The sequence below is a fragment of the Hyperoodon ampullatus genome (assembly GCF_949752795.1).
Source record: "Hyperoodon ampullatus genome assembly, chromosome: X".
Taxonomy (NCBI): domain Eukaryota; kingdom Metazoa; phylum Chordata; class Mammalia; order Artiodactyla; family Ziphiidae; genus Hyperoodon; species Hyperoodon ampullatus.
Genome location: NC_136913.1, coordinates 103,410,145 through 103,435,021, shown reverse-complemented (window position 1 = coordinate 103,435,021; position 24,877 = coordinate 103,410,145). Strand labels below are relative to the sequence as shown.

Below are 24,877 nucleotides of genomic sequence, written 5' to 3'. Positions count from 1 at the left end.
CCTTTAGTCTCAAGTGTGGGAACCATGTCTTAGTCACCTCTAGTCACCTCTACTGTGCTGATTACAGCACAAAGAGAGTTCAATAATGTATGTGAAATGAATGCATGAATTATCCCCGCAGGAACCACTCACTACATCTCTCAAACACTTTCCCATGTTAACAATTTGGGTCATTACTAGGACTCTGAGAAGTGAACAGACCAAGTGGCATTCATATCCTCATGGAACAGACGGAGACCAAGAAACTAAGGGGGATGAGGGACTTACCTGAGGCAACACAGAATAAGTGGCAGAGCCATGACAAGGACCCAGGTCTGCCTGACCCTTTGTCCCTCCCACTGCTTCGGTAACCGCTGCCACAGACATCTCTTGAGAATGCAAAAGCACTTTGGAAACCGTCAGCACCAACCAAACAAATCTCAGGAACAGCAGTTCCTTGACATTCTTTGAGAATCTCTCCTTAGACCTTAAATAATGCCAAATTTGCAAACACGATCACAGTGTATAATTTTCACTATACAGTGCAGTAAGGCATACCTGCATATTTTTAGTGACATACCTCCAAACCTTAATGATTCTATAAATACCATAATAATGGCAGTTTTCATGCCGGTCGGAACACTCAAAACACGTCTGCTAATTGTCTTCTCTTTTTGTACAGAGCATAGGGGGAATTCATTCATACTGAGTGTGTGAACCACTACTGAATTGGATATTCTACTCCCTAATGTAGTCTAAAGTTCTGTTTTGTAACTAAGGTTATTCATTTTCTTGGACTCTGTTTTTTCTTCTCCCTCCCTGGCACTCCTCAGATCATTTTCTGTCGGAGAATTAGCTACACGTAGCTCAAGGACAAGTAGAGAAAACAAAGCCACTTCTAAGTATGGTTGACAGGTAATCAGCTAGGCGCACTTACTAGTGAAATGACTCACTCTCACGCACCAGCTTTGGAACCTATGAGATGAAAATATGTGCTTCACAGATTTACATATCATGGGCCTGAGTGTCCAGATCTAGGCTGTTAATTCTTCAGCCTAGTCTACCCATGGTTAAGATGAGGTGCTATTAGGAGAGGGATACAAAATAAACAGCAGTCGTGGTGATCGACATCAAGATCAAATGCCATCACATCCAATATTAGCACTGCCAGATCTCTCCCATCTTTGGCTGATGGCCAACTTATTTCACATAACATTTGATTACTGAAAAACTTCCACACAGACATATTGGACTCCCTTGGCATTCCTCCCAGAGCTCCGGGTGACCTGCACTGAAGTTGAGGGGATGAGAAGTGAAGTGACAGGTCCACCCTCATCAGCCTCTCAAACCAAGTGCAATTGGGCAGGCTAGTAAAGCTTTAGGAGGGAGGCCGCATAGGTCAGGATGGCTCTCTGAGGGCGGCAGTGTAGGGTAATTGGACATGTGGACCACAGGCTCCCCTAGGGCCCGGAGGAAGAGGCAGCCAAGCCCAAGGCAAAGTGAGTGGGAGAAATATTTATTTATTTATTTATTATTTATTATTTATTTTTATATTTGGCTGCCTTGGGTCTTTGTTGCTGTGCGCGGGCTTTCTCTAGTTGCCGCGAGCAAGAGCTACTCTTCATCGCAGTGTACAGGCTTCTCATTGCGGTGGCTTCTCTTGTTGTGGAGCACGGGCTCTAGGCGTGCAGGCTTCAGTAGTTGCGGCTTGCAGGCTCAGTAGCTGTGGCTTGCGGGCTCAGTAGCTGTGGCACACGGGCTTAGTTGCTCCGCGGCATGTGGGATCTTCCCGGACCAGGGGTGGAAACTGTGTCCCCTGCAACCTGTGTCCCCTGCATTGGCAGGCGGATTCTTAACCACTGCACCACCAGGGAAGTCCCAAGTGGGAGAAATAGTAAACCCCTACCCACCCAGGCATCGTACATATGCAACTGCTTCACTGTGCGCCTGCGGGCATGGAATCGCTCAACTGCCCAGGACAGACCCTCCAAGAGGGGAAGGGTAGAAAGGAGCCCCTCACACCCAAGGAGTCACCTCCTCTCTTTCTCTCTCTACTTATGAAGTTTCAGGAAACGGCTGCCCTAATAGCTCTCCTCTTAGCCGTGCAGGTGCACCCCTTGGAAGCACCCGCCCAGACTGGGTTAACTGCATTCCCCATCCCTGATCCAAAAAAGCCTGCAACTCATGCATCCCCCTCTCTGGCTGGGCTCAGAAGCCTGTTATTGCTCTGAGAACCCACAATTTGGGCCAAAGTCACAGGCGGCTTACGGTGGCTCTAAGGCTGCAATCTCAGCCCAGCCGTGGGACTGGGTAGCATCACCGACGTGGCGAAGGATCCATAGCTTGGCTACTGAAGGTGATTGTTTCTCTTGCAGGCCCTTCAGTGACCATACTTTTCATGCCTACTGCCTGTGCATAACGGTCAGCTTTACTCCCTTAATGACGATTATAAAACGGTTCTGTTTGGGCATAGAATATGTTTCCCCAAAGGATTTTCTTTTCTTTTCTGATAGGGCATTTTAAGTGTAAAATTACGGTAACACTGGCTTTGGTTATTAACAGAGATCTAGAATATTTTTATCACAGTCTTGTTTATTGTGGTGCTGGGCTGCTGATCAGAGGCCCCAGTCTAGTGGAGTGAATACCCTCCGTGCATAAGTGTGCATGTGCATGCTGGGATTGAGAGGGAGAATTTTTATGAATCGAGAGTGTAATTTATACATAAGGGCACTGATGATGACACCTACGATCATTATTTTTAGAGGGCCAGGCACATAGGTGTGAGCGTATTATGGCTCCTCTTCAACAGACGCTATGGTTGACAGTAATTACCGAGTGGGCTGAGGTCCCCCTCCTGTTCTAAAAAATCTGCTAGCCCACTCCCAGTCTACTAGCTTAGCTTTGGAAATCACTAGGATCCCAGGATTCTAGATATAGTACAGGAGGCGTTGGAGGAACCACTAGAGTCAGCAGTGCAAACGTTCTGCTGGGAAAGAGCCCCAAAGAGACTCAGCCCTCTGAATGTGCCAGCAACAGAGAATGCCTGTGACGAGCACAAAGGGTCATAATGCTAATATTTACTTTGAAACTGCTCAGGATTCCAGGCTCAACTGGGCTCTGTTGAACTTGGAAAAAAAAACATACAAGAGAAGCAGGATTGAGGCTCAGTGCAGGAGGAGGGGAAGGGCAGCTAGCATTCTCTCAGGGTCAGGGAGCGATGGTTTCACCTCTCCGTCTCTGGGAGAGGCAGCCGTCCACCTGTCTAAGACAGGCTGCCAGTGGTGGTGTGCTGGTCAGCGTCAAACAACCCACTCTCAGGAGAAAAGTTGCCGTGGTTTGTAGCATTTACCAATTTTTGTGCTGTCATTATTCCCACCGTAGCTGGTTTTAAGCTGCCAACATGACATCACTGCACATGGGCTTGGGAAGAGCTGCAGGAAGCCGGGCGAGCCGGCTCCAGCACACCACTGTTTGCCAGGTCTCTGCAAGATCAGGAAGAAGTAGAGGGCACGGTCACAGAGCCAGGCAGGACCTCGTCCCCATCCGTAGGCTCCCTTGGCCAACAGGAGTTCCCGAAGAGTTCCCTTTTGGACACCTTCCGGTTGAACGCAAAGACGTTTCTCTTGGTTTATTCCAACATTCGGAGCTGGAAGAGACTAGCTCCTGATCATTGCTGTATCTCCAGCTCCTAAACCTGTGCCTGGCTCCTATTAAAGGTTCTAAATATTTGTTGAATGACTGAATGAAACAACATATCACACCTATGGGACGCACTAGAACATGCGTGGGCTCCAGTGTCAGACTGCCTGCAGTCAAGTGCTGGCATTGCCACATACTACTTTTGTGACCCTGGGCCAGTTTCTTCCTCCACATTTTATAGATGAGGAACGTGATGTGCAGAGAGACTGAAGAGCAGGGGCACATTCATATAGCTAGGAAGTGGCTTGGTTAATCCATCTGTAAATTAAGGACAAATAGTAGTATTATCTAATACACAGCCTTATTTTAGGGAATAAATAAGGAAATATATGTAAGGTATTTACAGTGGTGCCCACGTAGTAAGTGCTCCAGAAGCAATAGCTGTTATTATTACTACTCAAACCTGCTCATTTTATGGAAAAAGAGACTGGAGTCCAGAGAAGGGGAAGGGCTAAGCTTAGGTCACAGTCATTTAGTGATAACCTGCCTGGGACTCTGCATTTCATCACTTGCAAGGACTTAATTGCACAAGGTACCAGAGGATGCAAATGTTAACAGCAGATGAGGAAAAGGGCTAAGCTTTTCTTTGTCACGGTGGTTTTGAACTCACGGTAGAGAGGTCAACATCAGACTAGCCCAGGGAGTATAGTTTGAAAAAGCAGATTTCATATTCCATGTTTTAAATTGAATTCTTTTTTAAAAACCTGGTGTTTCCAGGATCCTGTCTACATTAAGTCAAGTGAGAGGAAATCCTCTGGGCTGGTGGAGATGACTTAAAAAGGGTTAAGAAACCCCGCTATACACTCTGAGGAGGGAGGAGGAGAGAGAAATTGACACCTCGGGACTCCTCAGGTTTCCTGCTGGAATCTAATTGCCAAGTCCCTACCTTCCTGCAGGGGTGTGGAATCTGCTGACCTGATCTGAGTTGAGCCGAGAGTGGCTCCCCTCCCCGCCTCAGTACCGGGCCCAGGACAACATCCCAGGCTCTGGCTGGGTCTGTGGCAACCATCGAGAGAGAGCTCCCACCCCTCCCCCCGCCCCCAGGCTCCATATTGATGGAAAACTGGAACGGGAGCACTCGATAGCAATGGGACAAGAACACTTGATTTTCTGCCCTCTTCTCATGTTGCATTTATCACAATTCCCTAGACACCCGCCGTGTCTTTTCTTCCAGACACTCATCATTGAGCATCTAATTTCCACAGCCCTTTTGCACTGGCAGGCATCCGGGTGGTCACTTTCCCCGTTGCCCTGCCCTGCCCTGCCCACCCAGCCTGCCTTTCTACAGCTGCGCAAACAGGGTGGGCCCTTCCCTCTGTGGTACTTGCTCCTGAGGCCTCTGTGTGAGCCCCTTGCTAGGCTCTCCGGGGAGTAGCAGAAGTTGCCTATCCCCTGTCCTCTGAGAAGGCTTAGGATCAGGGAGTCAGGGAGCCAGCTCTGGGTGCTGGGGAGTCAGGGCCCGGCACGATCTAGGAGCTGCGGGGCGTTCAGCAAAGAGCTCACAGGACCGGAGAGAGGGTCTGAAAGTGGGAATGTATACGGACAATGTATTAGGCACGTACAAAGACCGGCGAAAATGTAGCTTAAGCTTCAACGCCCAGAGGGAAGGCGAGTTAGGGAGAGGCAGCCACCCTGTGTTCCCATCTCAGAGGTGCCGGCCCCTTCGCAGTGGAGCAGCACCTGCACCTTGGGCCGGGAGGGGGGCGATTTCTTCCCTTGCTTAGCCAAGTCTGCCACTTCCCACCTCACCAAGTTTTTCTGGGGACCCAAATACTTCCTGTTGCTTTAGGGAGGGAGAAAAGGGCCTCTTCTGGGAGAGTCTTTGCTGCTAGTAGGTATAGCAGACCCTGGCTGGAAGCACGATCTGTGTGAGGAACCATTTCCCTGCACCCTGGCAATCAACCACATTAGTCAGACCTGGCTATGAAGTTGGGCTGGGGGGCCGGGTAGCCAGGCTGAGTTGAATGTTCTCCTTGTTTTCTCTCTCTCTCTCACTGATCCCTGCACACACAGAAAGCTCTCAGCATAGACAGATATTTTTAAAAGCACCTCCTGCATTCATAGCTCATTATTCAGGATAAAAGAGGTTTGCAAGATGCAAAGCTAGACACACCCAGAGGTGGGAGGGGAGATGGACCATTTACGGTTATGGATTGTACAGCTCGAACCCTAGCCCTGGACTGCCCTGCAGATATGTGCTGTCGGTCACAAGAGGGGACCTGCCAGGCCAGGATTTGCCCAGGGCAAACCCACTCCCCCCATTCCCAACTGGGAAGATGTGTCAGTTCCCACATCTCAAGGGTTGTGAGCGGGGAAAGGGAGAAGAGAAGAGGGGTGATGATAGCGGAACAGCAGGGTAGCCCGGGTCTTCAAAGTGCAGTCCTTGGTTCCTGGCAGTGACTTGACATCCTTTGCGTCTCTCAGGAATAACCTCCACAAACCTTCACCAGTCCCCGCAGCCCTTCCCCCACTCGCCAGTGGTTTTGAAATTCCAGGGGTTTAATTTATTAGTATCCCGCAGCCTGTTAGTTAAACAAACAACTGACTGGCTTGTTTGAAATTTAAAGGGAAGAATAATTTGTGGCCTGCTAAATTCCCTCTCCATTAGCTAAAAATGGTCTCCCCACTGGGACGCATATCCGGGTGCAGTCTGGGCCTGGCAGGGAGAGGTGGGGACTGAGAGGAGAGGATACTTATTTGATGAGGGACTGCTGTCCTTTTTTTTTTTTTTTTTTTTTTTGCGGTACGCGGGCCTCAGCGGCCATGGCTCACGGGCCCAGCTGCTCCGCGGCACGTGGGATCCTCCCAGACCGGGGCATGAACTCGTGTCCCCTGCATCGGCAGGCAGACTCTCAACCACTGCGCCACCAGGGAAGCCCCAGCCCTTAATTTTTTTAAATTAATTAATTTATTTATTAATTTTTGGCTGCATTGGGTCTTGGTTGCTGTGCACAGGCTTTCTCCAGTTGCGGTGAGCGGGGGCTACTCATTGCGGTGGCCTCTCTCGCTGCGAAGCACAGGTTCTAGGCACGCGGGCTTCAGGAGCCGTGGCACGTGGGTTCAGTAGTTGTGGCTCGTGGGCTCTAGAGTGCAGGCTCAGTAGTTGTGGCGCACGGGCTTAGTTGCTCCATGGCATGTGGGATCTTCCCAGACCAGGGCTCGAACCCGTGTCCCCTGCATTGGCAGGCAGATTCTCAACCACTGTGCCACCAGGGAAGCCCCGCCCTTCAATTTTTATTATGAAAGCTATACACGTTCCTTGTAGAAAACTTGGAAAATAGAGAAAAGCATAAAGAAAGAAGTGAAAAGCGCACATAACCCCACCACCCAGACATGACCGTTAGTAAGAGTACATTGTATGCCCTTCCAGTGTTTTTCTAGGCATAACTCTACCTTGCCATCACTGCCTTTAACACGGTTTCTTTTTCTGACTATAAGAACAATGCATACTCAATTTTCAAATAACACAAAAATATGAAGACTAAAAGAAAAATTACCCCAGTTCCACTATCCTGAGATGACTACTGCTAATATGTTGGTGCAGTTCCTTATACTCTTTTTCACTTAACTGAGATCAAATAGTCCATGTAGTTCTATGTGCTCTTCACTTAGTGTCTTACCGTGTACATTTTCCCATGTCAGTGAATATGCATCTGAAACATGATGTGTAATGGCTGCGTGGTCATTGTGTGAATGCATCATAATTCATTATTTTGTTTTTCAGGAGAGACAGGTTTGGGCAAGTCCACCCTCATGGACACCCTGTTCAACACCAAGTTCGAGGGGGAGCCAGCCACCCACACACAGCCGTGTGTCCAGCTCCGGTCCAATACATATAACCTTCAAGAAGGCAACGTGTGGCTAAAGCTCACAATTGTTAGCACAGTGGGCTTCGGGGACCAGATCAACAAGGAGGACAGGTAAGGGAGGCGGTGGGGTGGGGAGGCTACTGGGAGGCCATGGGGAGGAGCTCACCACTGGGGTCCCGCTGGACCTCTCCACCTCCACCCAGGGTCCCTGTCTATTTCAGTGTTCTACGCCACACGCTTTGCCAAAAGCAGGATGTTTTTCTGTTCCATTCGGCAGACATTTATTGAGCCAGGTACTGCCGTGCTCTGACAGTCTAAAAAGGAATGACCTTGTCTCTGCCCTTGAGGCAAAGACTCACGGCGAAACCTGGTCTTAAACAAACAAGTTCCTTTGAGTGTGACCTGCTCTGTAAAGGACAGGGTACACAGAGGTAAAGGACAAGCTACAGTGAGAACATGAAGGAGAGAACAGTCAGCTCCATGCAGGGAGGTCAGGGAGGCCTGCACAGAGGAGGTGCCCCTGAGCTGGGGCCCTTTGAAGGGTGAACGATTTTGCTGGACAGACAAGGGAAGGTTGGGAACAGCATCCCGGGCAGGGACAGCTGCTTGTACAGAGGCAGAGGAATGTGGAAGACTGTGGCATGTTCTAGGGGACTGAGCTTGCTCTGTTTGGCTAGACCAGGGGTAGAGTTACTGTGAAGCTAGTGAAGCTTGTTTCAGGGCCCTCAGTTGCACACGCACCTCCAAAGCCCTGGAACTAATTTCTAGTCATTGTGTTGTTTGATCTTTCTTGGAGGGCCCTTCAAATCGTGTGAATCTAGGGCCCCACAATACTTGCTGTGCCCCTGGGCCGGTGCTTGGCGTGAGCTGGGGGAAAAGTGAGGGGAGATGAGCCTGAAGAGGTAAGCAGGGACCACAGATCATGGAGGGGTTTGTAGAATGTGTAGATAAGGAGCCACTGAAAAGCTTTATGAAGTAGAATGACGTAGTCGAATTGGCCTTTGAAGAGGGGGCTTTGGGATAGTATGGAGATGGGCTGGAGAGCAGGAAGACCAAATAGGAGACTGTTGAACCAATTTGATCGAGGCCAGCAGTGACACAGGTGCTGAGACAGGGAAGAGGAGACAGATTTGATAACTACTGAGTAGGTAGACTCAACAGGGCTTGGGGGTTGGGAGGGCAAAAGAAGAACCTAGAATGAGGCTTGGATTTCTGGCTTTGGAGAGTGGACAGATGGTTGGCAGCATTCAGTAAGAGTTACCATAAGAACCAGGTTTAAGAAGAATCAGCTCTGTTTAGGAAGTGTTGAGTTTGAGCTGCCTGCGGACCATCGAGAGAGATTACCTTTATCGGTAGGAAGCTGAATATGCAGGGTTAGAGGTCAGGAGAGGGTCTGCAAAAAGACTTGGGTTATCACCGTATAGGTGATATGTTCCAGCCACAGACACACGTAAGATCTTCCAGGGATTGGAGCCGAGTGAGATGAACGCTGGGCTAAAGATAAAAACCTGAGGATGTTAAGTCAGCAGATGGAGGAAAAGACATCCTGGAAAGAGACTGAGCTGGAATAAGCAGAGAGGTAGGAGGAGAGACTGTGGGTGGGTGAGAATGGTGTGCCAGTGAGGGCTGGAGTGAGGCTCAGATGAGGATGAGATGAGGGCTGGGTTGAGGGAGGGGGAGGGCGTCAGGCACCATCTGCATTTTTTTAACATCTTTATTGGAGTATAATTGCTTTACAATGGTGCGTTAGTTTCTGCTTTATAACAAAGTGAATCAGTTATACATATACATATGTTCCCATATCTCTTCCCTCTTGCGTCTCCCTCCCTCCCACCCTCCCTATCCCACCCCTCCAGGCAGTCACAAAGCACCGAGCTGATCTCCCTGTGCTAGGTGGCTGCTTCCCACTAGCTATCTATTTTACGTTTGGTAGTGTATATATGTCCATGCCACTCTCTCTCACTTTGTCACAGCTTACCGTTTCCCCTCCCCATATCCTCAAGTCCATTCTCTAGTAGGTCTGTGTCTTTATTCCCGTCTTCCCCCTAGGTTCTTCATGACATTTTTTTTTCTTAAATTCCATATATATGTGTTAGCATACGGTATTTGTCTTTCTCTTTCTGACTTACTTCACTCTGTATGACAGACTCTAGGTCCATCCACCTCACTACTAATAACTCAATTCCGTTTCTTTTTATGGCTGAGTAATATTCCATTGTATATATGTGCCACATCTTCTTTATCCATTCATCTGTCGACGGACACTTAGGTTGCTTCCATGTCCTGGCTGTTGTAAATAGAGCTGCAGTGAACATTGTGGTACATGACTCTTTTTGAATTATGCATTTAACTAAAAGTCACATGGTTATCACAGGTGCTCTTCGCAGAAAAGGTCATTCATCATTTTGAGCAAAGTGCTCATCCTTTGAGGATTCCCTTGCTTCTCAGATGAACTATATCCCAAATTCTTCTATTTCTCCTTTAAAATAACAACAGCCATACTCATTTCCTTATAATGAATAAATATATTTAGCTCCTTAATAATTGAACTGAATTCTGTTTTCCATTTGAAATTCTAGACGAAGGACACCTCTGCTTTGTATAGGCCTGTTTATTGTGTGAATCTTGTTTGGTGGAGAATAAATTAAACCCTGGAGAAAGGGGATATTTGGGTCACAATATGAGTGATTAATCTCAGCTGCAGATTGCTCAGCATCTCCTCCATTAAATTTTTCACAGTTCTCAGTAACATATAGTCGACATATCTAACATTGGAAAACGCCTGCATAATGATGGTTTGGGAGGGCCAAACTGATAGAGCCCCTTAGAGGCTAATCTACTTCTCTTATATTTTTAATATCCTTACTGTTTTTCCTGATTATAAATGTGATACATGCTTATATCAAATAATACAAACTCACGTAAGTAAAAATGAGAAGCCTCCGGGAAATGGGCTGGGGAACAGGAGTGGAGTAATTCCAGGGATTTGTAATAAAAAGCCATGTTTTCTCCATTCTGACAGGGCCATGAGGACATAGATAGGTCAGTGCAGCCACGCTGAAAGAGAGTATCAGAAGGCCCTGCTTTACCCAGGGTGCAGGGGAAAACTGAGAAGAGCAGTGACGAAGGCCATATCTTGAAGGGCACCATTTGAAAGCTGCTGAAGCAAAAGGAACTCAAGAGGGAGACAGAGGACAGGCTGGAAAGGGGTGTGCTTAGGAACTTGGGTTTGGTCTCAGACAGACCTAGGTTCAAATCCCATCTTGCTACTTACTAGCTCAGGGATCTTGGACAAGCATTTTGTGCTCCTCTCAGCCTATCCATAACCAATGTTGTAGCTGGACCGGCCCTTGTGGTTCTTATTATGATTGCAAGACGCCCTCAGTAATAACCGTCAGGAAACTTGAAGGGGAAAAAAGGGTTTATTACTCACAGGTTCTGGAAAGGGCAAGGCACACCTGGGGCTACACAGCGAGGTCGAGGGTAGAGAAAGAGAGAGAGAGCACCTGGGCCTGGGGTTCTGCTTTCATAGGGATCGAGGGTAGGCGGCCTGTGGTTTTGCGGGCTCACTCTTTATTGGTGAATGTAAAACATAAGAGCGGGAATTTAACACGTGGGGAGAGAAACAAACAAGTGGCCTAAATGGTCAGTTATAGAAATCCACCAATATCTTTAAAACAAGGAAGCCTGGGGTGGGGGGGGTGGACAGGGCTGGTTCCTTATCTTTCTGTGGCTGGCAGTGTGTTTATTCGGGATAGCTGTCCTTGAAGTAGGTGCCTTTTTGAAGTGGATGCCTCCAAAATCAAACCTTAAATCAGACACTTGCCTTACAAAAATGCAAGTTACAACTGTCAGGGCTTACACTACAACTAGGCACTTAAATTCTCTATGCCTCAGTTTTCTGTAAAGTGGGGATGGTGATAATACTGATATCTACCCAGAGGGTTATGGGTGAGGCATACTCCATGTGTATGGCATAGGAAACGCTTAAACAGTGCCTGGCACGGGGTAACTAACAAACAGAAGATATTGTTATGATCGTGACTTTTATTGGTAGAAGATTTAAGGGAGAGTTGTATTATGTAGCATATGGGAGGGAATGATAAATAGTGTCCAGGAAGATAAAAACTGAAAAATATTCATTGGGTTTGGCAACATGAAGGTCATTAATACACTTAGGAAAAATAATTCCAGGGAAATTGTGGGTAGAAACTAGATTGCCATGAGTGAATGGGAGATAAGGAAGTAAAGGCATCAGAATAGCAAAAGGAGGGACTTCCCTGGTTGCACAGTGGTTAAGAGTCCACCTGCCAGTGCGGGGGACAGGGATTCAAGCCCTGGTCCAAGAAGATACCACATGGCACGGAGCAACTAAGCCTGTGTGCCACAACTACTGGGGCCTGCGCTCTAGAGCCCGTGAGCCACAACTACTGAGCCCTCATACCGCAACTACTGAAGTGTGTGCACCTAGAGTCCATGCTCTGCAACAAGAGAAGCCACCACGATAAGAAGCCTGTGCACCGCAATGAAGAGTAGCCCCCCGCTCGCCACAACTAGAGAAAGCCTGTGCACAGCAACGAAGACCCAACGCAGCCAAAAATAAATAAATAAATAAATTTATTTATTAAAAAAAAAAGAATAGCAAACGGAGCAATTGAACAGGAAAAAGAGTCCAAGATCAAATCCATGTTTATATGGGAATTTAGCATTTGTAACTTAGCAAGGAAAGAATGGACCATTCAAGAAAATGTGGGCTTCGCTGGTGGTGCAGTGGTTGAGAGTCTGCCTGCCGATGCAGGGGACACGGGTTCGTGCCCCGGTCCGGGAAGATCCCACATGCCGCTGAGCAGCTAGGCCCGTGAGCCATGGCCGTGGAGCCTGCGCATCCGGAGCCTGTGCTCTGCAACGGGAGAGGCTACAACAGTGAGACGCCTGCGTACCGCAAAAAAAAAAAAAAAGAAAAAAGAAAATGCTGGGAAAATAGGCCATCCGTTAGGAAAACATAAGATGAGACCCTCCCACACAAACACCATTCACAAAAATAGATTCAAGTTGGATTAAAAACAACTTCTAAAAATACGAGGAAAAAATATAGGAGAATATTTTTATAACTTTGGGGCTAGAGAAGGCTTCTCTTTTTTTTTTAACATCTTTATTGGAGTATAATTGCTTTACAATAGTGTGTTAGTTTCTGCTTTATAACCAAGTGAATCAGTTATACATATACATATGTTCCCATATCTCTTCCCTCTTGCGTCTCCCTCCCTCCCACCCTCCCTAACCCACCCCTCTAGGTGGTCACAAAGCACTGAGCTGATCTCCCTGTGCTATGCGGCTGCTTCCCACTAGTTATCTATTTTACGTTTAGTAGTGTATATATGTCCATGCCACTCTCTCACTTTGTCAGAGCTTACCCTTCCCCCTCCCCCTATCCTCAAGTCCATTCTCTAGTAGCTCTGTGTCTTTATTCCCATCTTGCCCCTAGGTTCTTCACGACCTTTTTTTTCCCTTAGATTCCATATATACGTGTTAGCATACAGTATTTTTCTCTTTCTGACTTACCTCACTCTGTATGACAGACTCTGAGTCCATCCACCTCACTACAAATAACTCAATTTCGTTTCTTTTAATGGCTGAGTAATATTCCATTGTATATATGTGCCACATCTTCTTTATCCATTCATCTGTTGATGGACACTTAGGTTGCTTCCATGTCCTGGCTATTGTAAATAGAGCTGCAATGAATTTTGGTACATGATTCTTTTTGAATTATGGTTTTCTCAGGGTATATGCCCAGGAGTGGGATTGCTGGGTCGTATGGTAGTTCTATTTGTAGTTTTTTAAGGAACCTCCATACTGTTCTCTGTAGTGGCTGTATCAATTTACATTATCACCAACAGTGCAAGAGTGTTCCCTTTTTTCCACACCCTCTCCAGCATTTATTGTTTGTAGATTGTTTTTTTTTTGGCGGTATGTGGGCCTCTCACTGTTGTGGACTCCCCCCGTTGCGGAGCACAGGCTCCGGATGCACAGGCTCAACAGCCATGGCTCACAGGCCCAGCCGCTGCGTGGCATGTGGGGTCTTCCCAGACCGGGGCACGAACCTGTGTCCCCTGCATCGGCAGGCGGACTCTCAACCACTGCACCACCACGGAAGCTCTATTGTTTGTAGATTTTTGGACGGAAGCTCTATTGTTTGTAGATTTTTTGATGATGGCCATTCTGACCAGTGTGAGATGATATCTCATTGTAGTTTTGATATGCATTTCTCTAATGATTAATGATGTTGAGCATTCTTTCATGTGTTTGTTGGCAATCTGTATATCTTCTTTGGAGAAATGTCTATTTAGGTCTTCTGCCCATTTTTGGATTGGGTTGTTTGTTTTTTTGATATTGAGCTGCATGAGCTGCTTGTAAATTTTGGAGATTAATCTTTTGTCAGTTGCTCCATTTGCCAATATTTTCTCCTATTCTGAGGGTTGTCTTTTCATCTTGCTTATGGTTTCCTTTGCTGTGCAAAAGCTTTAAGTTTCATTAGGTCCCATTTGTTTATTTTTGTTTTTATTTCTATTTCTCTGGGACGTGAGTCAAAAAGGATCTTGCTGTGATTTATGTCATAGAGTGTTCTGCCTATGTTTTCCTCTAAGAGTTTGATAGTGTCTGGCCTTACATTTAGGTCTTTAATCCATTTTGAGCTTATTTTTGTGTATGGTGTTAGGGAGTGTTCTAAATTCCTACTTTTACATGTAGCTGTCCAGTTTTCCCAGCACCACTTATTGAAGAGGCTGTCTTTTCTCCACTGTATATTCTTGCCTCCTTTATCAAAGATAAGGTGACCGTATGTGCGTGGGTTTATCTCTGGACTTTCTGTCCTGTTCCATGGATCTATATTTCTGTTTTTGTGTCAGTACCATATTGTCTTGATTACTGTAGCTTTGTAGTATAGTCTGAAGTCAGGGAGCCTGATTTCTCCAGCTCCATTTTTTGTTCTCAAGATTGCTTTGGCTATTCGGGGTCTTTTGTGTTTCCATACAAATTGTGAAATATTTTGTTCTAGTTCTGTGAAAAATGCCAGTGGTAGTTTGATAGGGATTGCATTGAATCTGTAGATTGCTTTGGGTAGTAGAGTCATTCTCACAATGTTGATTCTTCCAATCCAAGAACATGGTATATCTCTCCATCTATTTGTATCATCTTTAATTCCTTTCATCAGCGTCTTATAATTTTCTGTATACAGGTCTTTTGTTTCCTTAGGTAGGTTTATTCCTAGATATTTTATTATTTTTGTTGCAATGGTAAATGGGAGTGTTTTCTTAATTTTACTTTCAGATTTTTCATCATTAGTGTATAGGAATGCTAGAGATTTCTGTGCATTAATTTTGTATCCTGCTACTTTACCAAATTCATTGATTAGCTCTAGTAGTTTTCTGGCAGCATCTTTAAGATGCTCTATGTATAGTATCACGTCATCCGGAAACAGTGACAGCTTTACTTTTTCTTTTCCGATTTGGATCCCTTTTATTTCTTTTTCTTCTCTGATTGCTGTGGCTAAAACTTCCAAAACTATGTTGAATAATAGTGATGAGAGTGGGCAGCCTTGTCTTGTTCCTGATCTTAGTGGAAATGGTTTCAGTTTTTCACCATTGAGGATGATGTTGGCTGTGGGTTTTTCATATACGGCCTTATTATATTGAGGAAAGTTCCCTCTGTGCCTACTTTCTGCAGGGTTTTTATCATAAATGGGTGTTGAATTTTGTCGAAAGCTTTCTCTGCATCGATTGAGATGATCATATGGGTTTTCTCCTTCAGTTTGTCAATATGGGGTATCACGTTGATTGATCTGTGTATATTGAAGAATCCTTGCATTCCTGGAATAAACCCCAATTGATCATGGTGCATGATCCTTTTACTGTGCTGTTGGATTCTGTTTGCTAGTATTTTGTTGAGGATTTTTGCATCTATGTTCATCAGTGATATTGGCCTGTAGTTTTCTTTCTTTGTGACATCTTTGTCTGGTTTTGGTGTCAGGGTTATGGTGGTCTCGTAGAATGATTTTGGGAGTGTTCCTCCTTCTGCTATATTTTGGAAGAGTTTGAGAAGGATAGGTGTTAGCTTCACTCTAAATGTTTGATAGAATTCGCCTGCGAAGCCATCTGGTCCTGGGCTTTTGTTTGTTGGAAGATTTTTTTTTTTTTTTGCGGTATGCGGGCCTCTCACTGCTGTGGCCTCTCCTGTTGCGGAGCACAGGCTCCCGATGCGCAGACTCAGCGGCCATGGCTCACGGGCCCAGCCGCTCCACAGCACGTGGGATCCTTCCAGACTGGGACACGAACCCGTGTCCCCTGCATCAGCAGGTTGACTCCCAACCACTGCGCCTCCAGGGAAGCCCTGGAAGATTTATTATTATTTATTTTTGGCCGCGTTGGGTCTTCATTGCTGCACACAGGCTTTCTCTAGTTGCAGTGAGCTGGGGCTACTCTTCGTTGCAGTGCGTGAGCCTCAGTAGTTGTGGCTTGCAGGCTCCAAAGCGCACGCTCAGTAGTTGTGGCGCACGGGCTTAGTTGCTCCGCAGCACGTGGGATCTTCCCAGACCAGGGCTCGAACCTGTGTCCCCTGCATTGGCAGGCGGATTCTTAACCACTGTGCCACCAGGGAAGTCCTGTTGGAAGATTTTTAATCACAGTTTCAATTTCAGTGCTTGTGATTGGTCTGTTCATATTTTCTATTTCTTCCTGATTCAGTCTTGGCAGGTTGTGCATTTCTAAGAATTTGTCCACTTCTTCCAGGTTGTCCTTTTTTTTTTTTTTTTTTTTTTGTGGTACGTGGGCCTCTCACTGTTGTGGCCTCTCCCGTTGCAGAGCACAGGCTCCGGACACGCAGGCTCAGCAGCCATGGCTCACGGGCCCAGCTGCTCCGCGGCATGTGGGATCTTCCCGGACCGGGACACGAACCCGTGTCCCCTGCATCGGCAGGCGGACTCTCAACCACTGCACCACCCGGGAAGCCCCAGGTTGTCCATTTTATTGGCATAGAGTTGCTTGTAGTAATCTCTCATGATCCTTTGTATTTCTGCAGTGTCAGTTGTTACTTCTCCATTTTCATTTCTAATTCTATTGATTTGAGTCTTCTCCCTTTTTTTCTTGATGAGTCTGGCTAATGGTTTATCAATTTTTTTAATCTTCTCAAAGAACCAGATTTTAGTTTTATTGATCTTTGCTATCATTTCCTTCATTTCTTTTTGATTTATTTCTTAACCACTGTGCCACCAGGGAAGTCTGATTTATTTCTGATCTGATCTTTATGATTTCTTTCCTTCTGCTAACTTTGGGGTTATTTTGTTCTTCTTTCTCTAATTGCTTTAGGTGTAAGGTTAGTTTGTTTATTTGAGATGTTTCTTGTTTCTTAAGGTAGAATTGTATTGCTATAAACTTCCCTCTTAGAACTGCTTTTGCTGCATCCCATAGCTTTTGGGTCATCGTGTTTTCATTGTCATTTGTTTCTAGGTATTTTTTGATTTCCTCTTTGATTTCTTCAGTGATCTCTTGGTTATTAAGCCTCCATGTGTTTGTATGTTTTACAGATTTTTTCCTGTAATTGATATCTAGTTTTATAGCGTTGTGGTCGGAGAAGATACTTGATACGATTTCAGTTTTGTTAAATTTACCAAGGCTTGATTTGTGACCCAAGATATGATGTATCCTGGAGAATGTTCCATGAGCACTTGAGAAGAATATGTATTCTGTTGTTTTTGGATGGAATGTCCTATAAATAGCAATTTAGTCCAATCTTGTTTAATGTATCATTTAAAGCTTGTGTTTCCTAATTTATTTTCATTTTGGATGATCTGTCTATTGGTGAAAGTGGGGTGTTAAAGTCCTCTACTATGATTTGTGTTACTGTCGATTTCCCCTTTTATGGCTGTTAGTATTTGCCTTATGTATTGAGGTGCTCCTATGTTGGGTGCATAAATATTTACAGTTATTATATCTTCTTCTTGGATCGATCCCTTGATCATTATATAGTGTCCTTCTTTGTCTCTTGTAATAGTCTTTATTTTAAAGTCTGTTTTGTCTGATACGAGAATTGCTACTCCAGCTTTCTTTTGATTTCCATTTGCATGGAATATCTTTTTCCATCCCCTCACTTTCAGTCTGTATGTGTCCCTAGGTCTGAAGTGGGTCTCTTGTAGACAGCATATATATGGGTCTTGTTTTTGTATCCATTCAGCCAGTCTGTGTCTTTTGGTTGGAGCATTTAATCCATTTACATTTAAGGTAATTATTGATATGTATGTTCCTATTACCATTTTCTTAATTGTTTTGGGTTTGTTATTGTTAGTCTTTTCCTTCTCTTGTGTTTCCTGCCTAGAGAAGTTCCTTTAGCATTTGTTGTAAAGCTGGTTTGGTGGTGCTGAATTCTCTTAGCTTTTGCTTGTCTGTAAAGGTTTTAATTTCTCCATCAAATCTGAATGAGGTCCTTGCTGGGTAGAGTAATCTTGGTTGTAGGTTGTTCTCCTTCATCACTTTAAATACGTCCTGCCAGTCCCTTCTGGCTTGCAGAGTTTCTGCTGAAAGATCAGCTGTTAACCTTATGGGGATTCCCTTGTATATTATTTGTTGTTTTTCCCTTGCTGCTTTAAATATTTTTTCTTTGTGTTTAATTTTGATAGTTTGATTAATATGTGTCTTGGCGTGTTTTTCCTTGGATTTATCCTGTATGGGACTCTCTGTGCTTCCTGGACTTGATTAACTATTTCCTTTCCCATATTAGGGAAGTTTTCAACTATAATCTCTTCAAATATTTTCTCAGTCCCTTTCTTTTTCTCTTCTTCTGGGACCCCTATAATTCAAATGTTGGTGAGTTTAGTGTTGTCCCAGAGGTCTCTGAGACTGTCCTCAGTTCTTTTCATTCTTTTTCCTTTATTCTGCTCTGCAGTAGTTATTTCCACTATTTTATCTTCCAGGTCACTTATCTGTTCTTCTGCCTCAGTTATTCTGCTATTGATCCCTTAGAGAAGGCTTTTCTAATCGTGACACAAAATCCAAAAGTCATAGAAGCCTGACAGATGTAAATTTGTTAAAATTAAAAACAAAACAAAAACAAAAACCTTTTTCTTGTCGATGAAAAATGTCGCCTGCTTTTTCAGTAAACAAAGGATGTTGAGGCCATCAAGCCATCAACCACTGAGGCCACTTGCAACAGTGCACCCTGAGGGGACTCAGAATGGATGGAGAAAAACAGGATACTGGCCCTAGATAGTTAAGATGCCTGTCAAAGGCATAATTTCAATGAGCCCAGCCAGCCTCTTGTCTCTTCCCATACATAGAAGAGTGCTACATTCATTAACTTGATATGTCTGGTTTTCTTTAATTAACAGTAATCTTTTGATGTTCTGAGTACCTGGTTTTTGTTGCAAAACACCCTGTATATCCTGGCTCCTCCTTTACCTCTTTGGAGGAGTCCCTCAGAGGTCTCTGAGAAGCTGTCTTCTGGGGTTAGTCCTCAGTTTTGTCCACCAAATAAAACATAATTCTCAACTTTTAGGCTGTGCATTTTTTCAGTCAATAGTCTGTTGAAAGATACTATAAACACAAGTAAAAACAAACTACAGATTAGGAGAAAATATTTGCAACCTGTATAGCAAAGGATTTTTCTAAAATGTAAAAAGAGCTTCTACAATTCAGTGAGAAATAAACAAGTAATTGACACAAGGGGAAATGTAAATGGCCCATCAACATATGAAATGATTGTCATTCAACTTCATCAGTGAGTAGGGAAAATGAAACAATGAAGTATTTTTTTCATCTATCAGATTTGCAAAAATAAAACATAAAAATATAATATCCATTAATACCAGGTAATTTTATTCATGTTGCTGGGAGTGTAAATTGATACAGATTTTGTAAAGGTCAGATTTGATGGTATCTATTAAAATTTTAAATTTGAATATCTTATGATCCAGCAGGTCCACCTTTAGGAATATAGCCTAGAGAAACAGCTGTACATGTTCATAAAAAGCATACAAAAATGATGTTCACTGCAGCATTGGTTATGGAACGAAAAAAAATTTTTAAACAGTCTAAATTTCCACCAATAGGGCAACTAAATGAGCTATAGTACAACCATGCCATGGAACTGTATTTGGCAGTGTAAAAGAATGAGTTAGATCTATATATACTTACATAAATATGTTGTTAAGTGAAAAAAAGAAGTTGAAGAATGATACACAGATCATGATGCCATTTGTATAAATCTGCCCCTTCCCAGTAAAACAAACATTTCTCTCTCTCTCTCTCTATATATATATAGAAGCAGAGAAAAAAGTCTGCAAGAATAATCAACAAACTAAAAGTAGTAACTACTATTAGTAGTTACCTCTGAGGAGGGTAGATTAAGTACATGTATTGCTTGCATAATTAAAAATAAATTTTGTTGACTTCCCTGGTGGCGCAATGGTTAAGAATCCGCCTGCCAATGTAAGGGACACGGGTTCGAGCCCTGGTCTGCGAAGATACCACATGCCGTGGAGCAACTAAGCCCGTGTGCCACAGCTACTGAGCCTGCGCTCTAGAGCCCACATGCCACAATTACTGAAGTCCGCATGCCTAGAGCCCATGCTCTGCAACAAGAGAAGCCACCACAATGAGAAGCCTGCTCACCGCAACAAAGAGTAGCCCCCGCTCGCTGCAACTAGAGAAAGCCCGTGTGCAGCAATGAAGATCCAACGCAGCCCCCCCCCAAAATTTTTAATTAATTAATTAATTTTAAAAATAAAAAATAAAAAGAGTTGAAAAAAATTAAAAAGAAGCAGATAAAGTGGATATACACTGCTCCTTTAAAAAGCTTTCCTGAGCTGGGAAAAAGATAAAGCAGTGTCTAGAGGGAAGCAAGAAGGTCACAGGTGAGTTTTATGAGGATGGGAGAGATGACAAGGGCTTGAACAGGAGCAGAAGCTTCCAGGATGGAGAGGAGGGGGCAGATGTGAGAGAAATAGAAAATAGTAACCAATTGATGTGGGGGATCTAGTTCAGTTTATAAAATACTAAATGTCTGCTGTGTGCCAGGTACATTGTGAGGTGCCAGGGCTACTGAGAAATAAGACACAGTCTCTAGTTAAGGAGCTTGTAGTTTAGTAGAGGGGGCAAATATGTATACAAAGTCTACATAATGTGGTAAGTACAGTAACAGAGGTATGTGGAGGGGGCCTGTGCACACAGGAAGAGCAGCAGTCAAGCCTGGTGGTGGGAGTATAGGGTGCAGGTTGCTGAAAGGGGAGAGGAGGTGATCAGGAATGACTGGGCTAAGTCTTGAAATCTTGCAGGATGAGTACAAGGTAGTGAACTGTCTTAGAGTGGGTATTCAGTACACATTTGTTGAATGAATGAATGATATATACATTGATGGGAAAAAGAAAATAAACACCTCTAACTTTTCATCATTTAAAACCAAAAGTATCCAACTCACAAACATAGAAAACAAACCTATGGTTACCAAAGGGGGAAGCAGGGGAGGGATAAATTAGGAGGTTGGGATTAACAGATACACACTACTATAGACAAATAAACAACAAGGACCTACTGTATAGCACAGGGAACTATGTTCAATATCTTGCAATAACCTATAATGGAAAAGAATCTGAAAAAGAAGATATACAGTATAACTGAATCACTTTGCTGTACACCTGAAACTAACACAACATTGTAGATCAACTATACTTCAAACAACAACAACAAAAAAACCCCCGAAGTATCCACTGAAGGTTTCAACTAGGATGCTGGTGAGGGTGGAAAACAGTCTACAGTGCGTTGAGGAATGAACGAGAAGTAAAAATAAATAAATGAGTAGATTATTCTTTCAAAAACAATCTCCATCCATGCATTAAATATTTATTGGGCACCTACTATATGCCAGACCCTGTGGTAGGTGCAGAAAAGAAACTTGACTGCTAAGGGAAGAAAAGACACAGGGCAGTAGTTGGGGAGAAATGTGTGGTTGAGGAGGACTGGGCTGTGGAAAGATCTTTTTTTTTTTTTTTTTTTTTTTGGCGGTACGTGGGCCTCTCACTGTTGTGGCCTCTCCCGTTGCGAAGCACAGGCTCCGGACGCGCAGGCTCAGCAGCCATGGCTCACGGGCCCAGCCGCTCCGCGGCATGTGGGACCTTCCCGGACCGGGGCACGAACCCACGTCCCCTGCATCGGCAGGCGGACTCTCAACCACTGTGCCACCAGGGAAGCCCAGATCTTTTTTTTTTTTTTTTTTGAGATGAGGGAAGACATAAGTCTGTTTATAGGTTGTGGGGAGGGAGTAGTCAGTAGTAGGTGAGGAGCTGATAGATGAAGCCAGGTTCTCAAAGAGCCTGAAAGGAATAAGATCAAGTACACAAGGGACGGTGGACCTTGAACAGGATGAGGGACCCTTCATCCTCAGAGACCAGAGGGGAACAGGGAAGGGGAGGGAGTGAGGTGGGTTGGGGTAGTGTGAGCCTGGTGACCTTGATTTTGTTGATAAAGTAGAAGATAATACCATCTTGTGAGAGGGAAGGGGTCATGAATAAGTTGTGGAGCTTGAGAAAAGTGTTGAAAGTTTGGCATGGTCAGTGAAAGCAGTAGGAAGGGAGCCAATCAAGGCCGGGCAAAAGGATTGTCATCTTGTTTTAAAGGCCTATATGAGGTTGGAGGCCAGGAATTTGGGTACCAAGACACAGAGTTTTTTTGTTTGTTTGTTTAATATTTATTTATTTATTTATTTTGGCAGCGTTGGGTTTTAGTTGTGGCATGTACGTGGGATCTGGTTCCCTGACCAGGGATCGAACCCAGGCCCCTTGCATTGGGAGCGCAGAGCCTTACCCACCGGACCACCAGGGAAGTCCCCAAGACCCAAAGTTTTGTGATTGCTTTGAGTCAACTTCAGCAGCAGTGGTGTAGGAGCAGAGAGCAGATCGTGAAATTTATTCAGCCCAGCAGTTTTGCTAGGCAAGGAGGGTAGAAAGCAGGGGTGTCATGGGAGATGAGTTGATAAAAGAGTGTTTTGGACAATCAGTTATGGGGGTCAGCCTGGACCGAGAAGGAGATGAGGCCAGGAGGGGGTTGATATCCTGTGAGATAATGGAGAGGTCAAGGTACCAGAGGATTCTATGAGGTGAAAGATCAGGTTTAGGCAGACTGAAGGCATAGGAGAGCTGGGAAGTTGTGCAGTGGTGGTCAGATAGTGGGGTGTTAGAAGCTGTCTTGGGTGAAGCTGGCCTGGCGAATTACCGGTATGATGTGTAGGTGGCTGAAGTAGAGGGAGCTGGAGGCTGGTGAAGTTGAAGCGATCAAGGAATAAAGAGGCTGAAGGTTGATGGCCTGTCCTCAAGCACATTGCAGTCACCCAGAACAGGGAGAAAGACGGGGTCAGGCACCACCAGAAGAGGATGGAACAGGCCTCAAACGGAGAAAGTTTTTTACACTGAGGTAGAGGAGTAACGCCCTAGAAGTGGCGCTGAGCGGCTACCTGAATGCCCACACACTGAGCCCAACGTACATAGGTTGTGGGAGAATAAGAAGCCTACACAGGGGACTTCCCTGGTGGCGCAGTGGTTAAGAATCCGCCTGCCAATGCAGGGGACACGGGTTCCATCCCTGGTCCGGGAAGGTCCCACATGCTGCGGAGCAACTAAGCCCGTGCACCACAACTACTGAGCCTGTGCTCTAGAGCCCGTGAGCCACAACTACCGAGCCTGTGTGCCACAACTACTGAGCCTGCATGCCACAACTACTGAAGCCCACGCACCTAGAGCCCGTGCTCCACAACAAGAGAAACCACTGCAATTAGAAGCCTGTGCACTGCAACGAAGAGTAGCCCTCTCTCACCGCAACTAGAGAAAGCCCACACGCAGCAACGAAGACCCAACGCAGCCAAAAAAAAAAAAGAAGCCTACATAGGAGGGGGCTGCCAGGCAGTGGCGTCCTCAGGGTTGCAGGGTCCTCAGGGGAGAATTACGTTACCAGCAGCGTGAAGAGGTAAGGCAAATTTTGTGAAGAGGAAGATGATATAGACCAGCACTTCTCAAACTTTAAAGTTGCGTACAAGCCACTGAGGCTCTTAATAAGATGTAGATTCTGATCCTGTAGGTCTGGGTTGGGGACTGGAGAGTCTGGCTTTCTATCAAACTTTCAGGTGACCATAGTGCTGCCTATTCAAGGACCACACTCTGAGTGGCAAAGAGGTAGGCAATTTTGTTTACCATGGTTCAGGGGTTTCAGAGGGCACAGTGGACACGTTTTTGAGGGGTGATGAGTCCATGAGGAGAGAGTGGAATAGCAGTGAGCATAGAGGGAAGAGGTGACTGAAAGGATGGAGTAGATTAGCTGTTGTCACTCTGGGCACTGTTCCAGTAGACCTGACCTTATGGTATCTTGGCTTTCATGCCTGAGATGGTACTGTTCAAGTATAATGTCTGTGACCAGGCCTTCTGGGTTTCCAGCAGGGGAGCTTCTGACAGCTGCGTTTGCACTGAGGACTGGCAGCTGCGTTTGCACTGAGGACTGGCACGTGGCAGTAGGAGACTGGGATGACTTCCGGGTGTCTAGGAAGCAGATAGGAGACAGTGATAACTGAGACCATGGGAGTGACCAGGACCACGCAGGGCTAACGGGCATGTGATGTGTAGAATGACAACAAAAGATGGCCCAGGGGCTTCTGTGGTGGCGCAGTGGTTGGGAGTCCACCTGCTGATGCAGGGGACGCGGGTTCGTGCCCCGGTCCGGGAAGATCCCACATGCCGTGGAGTGGCTGGGCCCGTGAGCCATGGCCGCTGAGCCTGCGCATCTGGAGCCTGTGCTCCGCAACGGGAGAGGCCACAACAGTGAGAGGCCCGTGTACCGCAAAAAAAAAAAAAAAGAAAAAAAGATGGTCCAGGATGGAACTTCAGAGATGAGCCAACAATTTAAGCTAAGGCAGGTGAGAAAGAAGAGTTATTATAGAGGTAGGAGCTAATGGTGGCAGTGAAGCCAGGGGACAGTGTTTCAAGAAAGGACTGGTCAACATTATCAAGAAAGAAGACAATTGAAAAGTATTCATTGAAATGTAAAATTATGATTTTTCCATAGTATCTCTGTCTAGGAAACCCAAAATAATCAACTGAAAGGCAATTCTAATGGGTAATAGTTCTGCAAGGTAGCCAATTTCAAAATAAACATGCATAAAGCCATAGACTTCTTATCACCTGACAACCAAATAGAAAACATTATGGAACAGAAGACCCTTTTCACGGTTAAAAAAAACCAACCTTACTCTATCCTACCCACAAGACCCTATGTGATCTGTCCTCTGCTACCTTGCTTGTTTCATCTCTTATTATTCTTGTATTTCTTGAGGTGAAATTCACATAAAATTACTCTTTTAAAGTG

General features: G+C 45.1%; 1 protein-coding gene across 5 annotated transcripts in view; it reads left to right on the top strand.

Moving 5' to 3' along the window:
- The window catches only part of SEPTIN6 (septin 6), a gene marked incomplete at both ends in the record, with an annotated part of 68,702 nt that overhangs the window by 14,161 nt on the left and 29,664 nt on the right, over positions 1 to 24,877 (top strand). For all 5 annotated transcript variants that reach the window (XM_079727019.1, XM_079727018.1, XM_079727017.1 and 2 more), the window contains one exon: positions 7,403 to 7,598. In XM_079727019.1, coding sequence (XP_079583145.1) covers positions 7,403 to 7,598 — 196 coding nt within the window. The remainder of the gene's footprint in view (positions 1 to 7,402; positions 7,599 to 24,877) is intronic.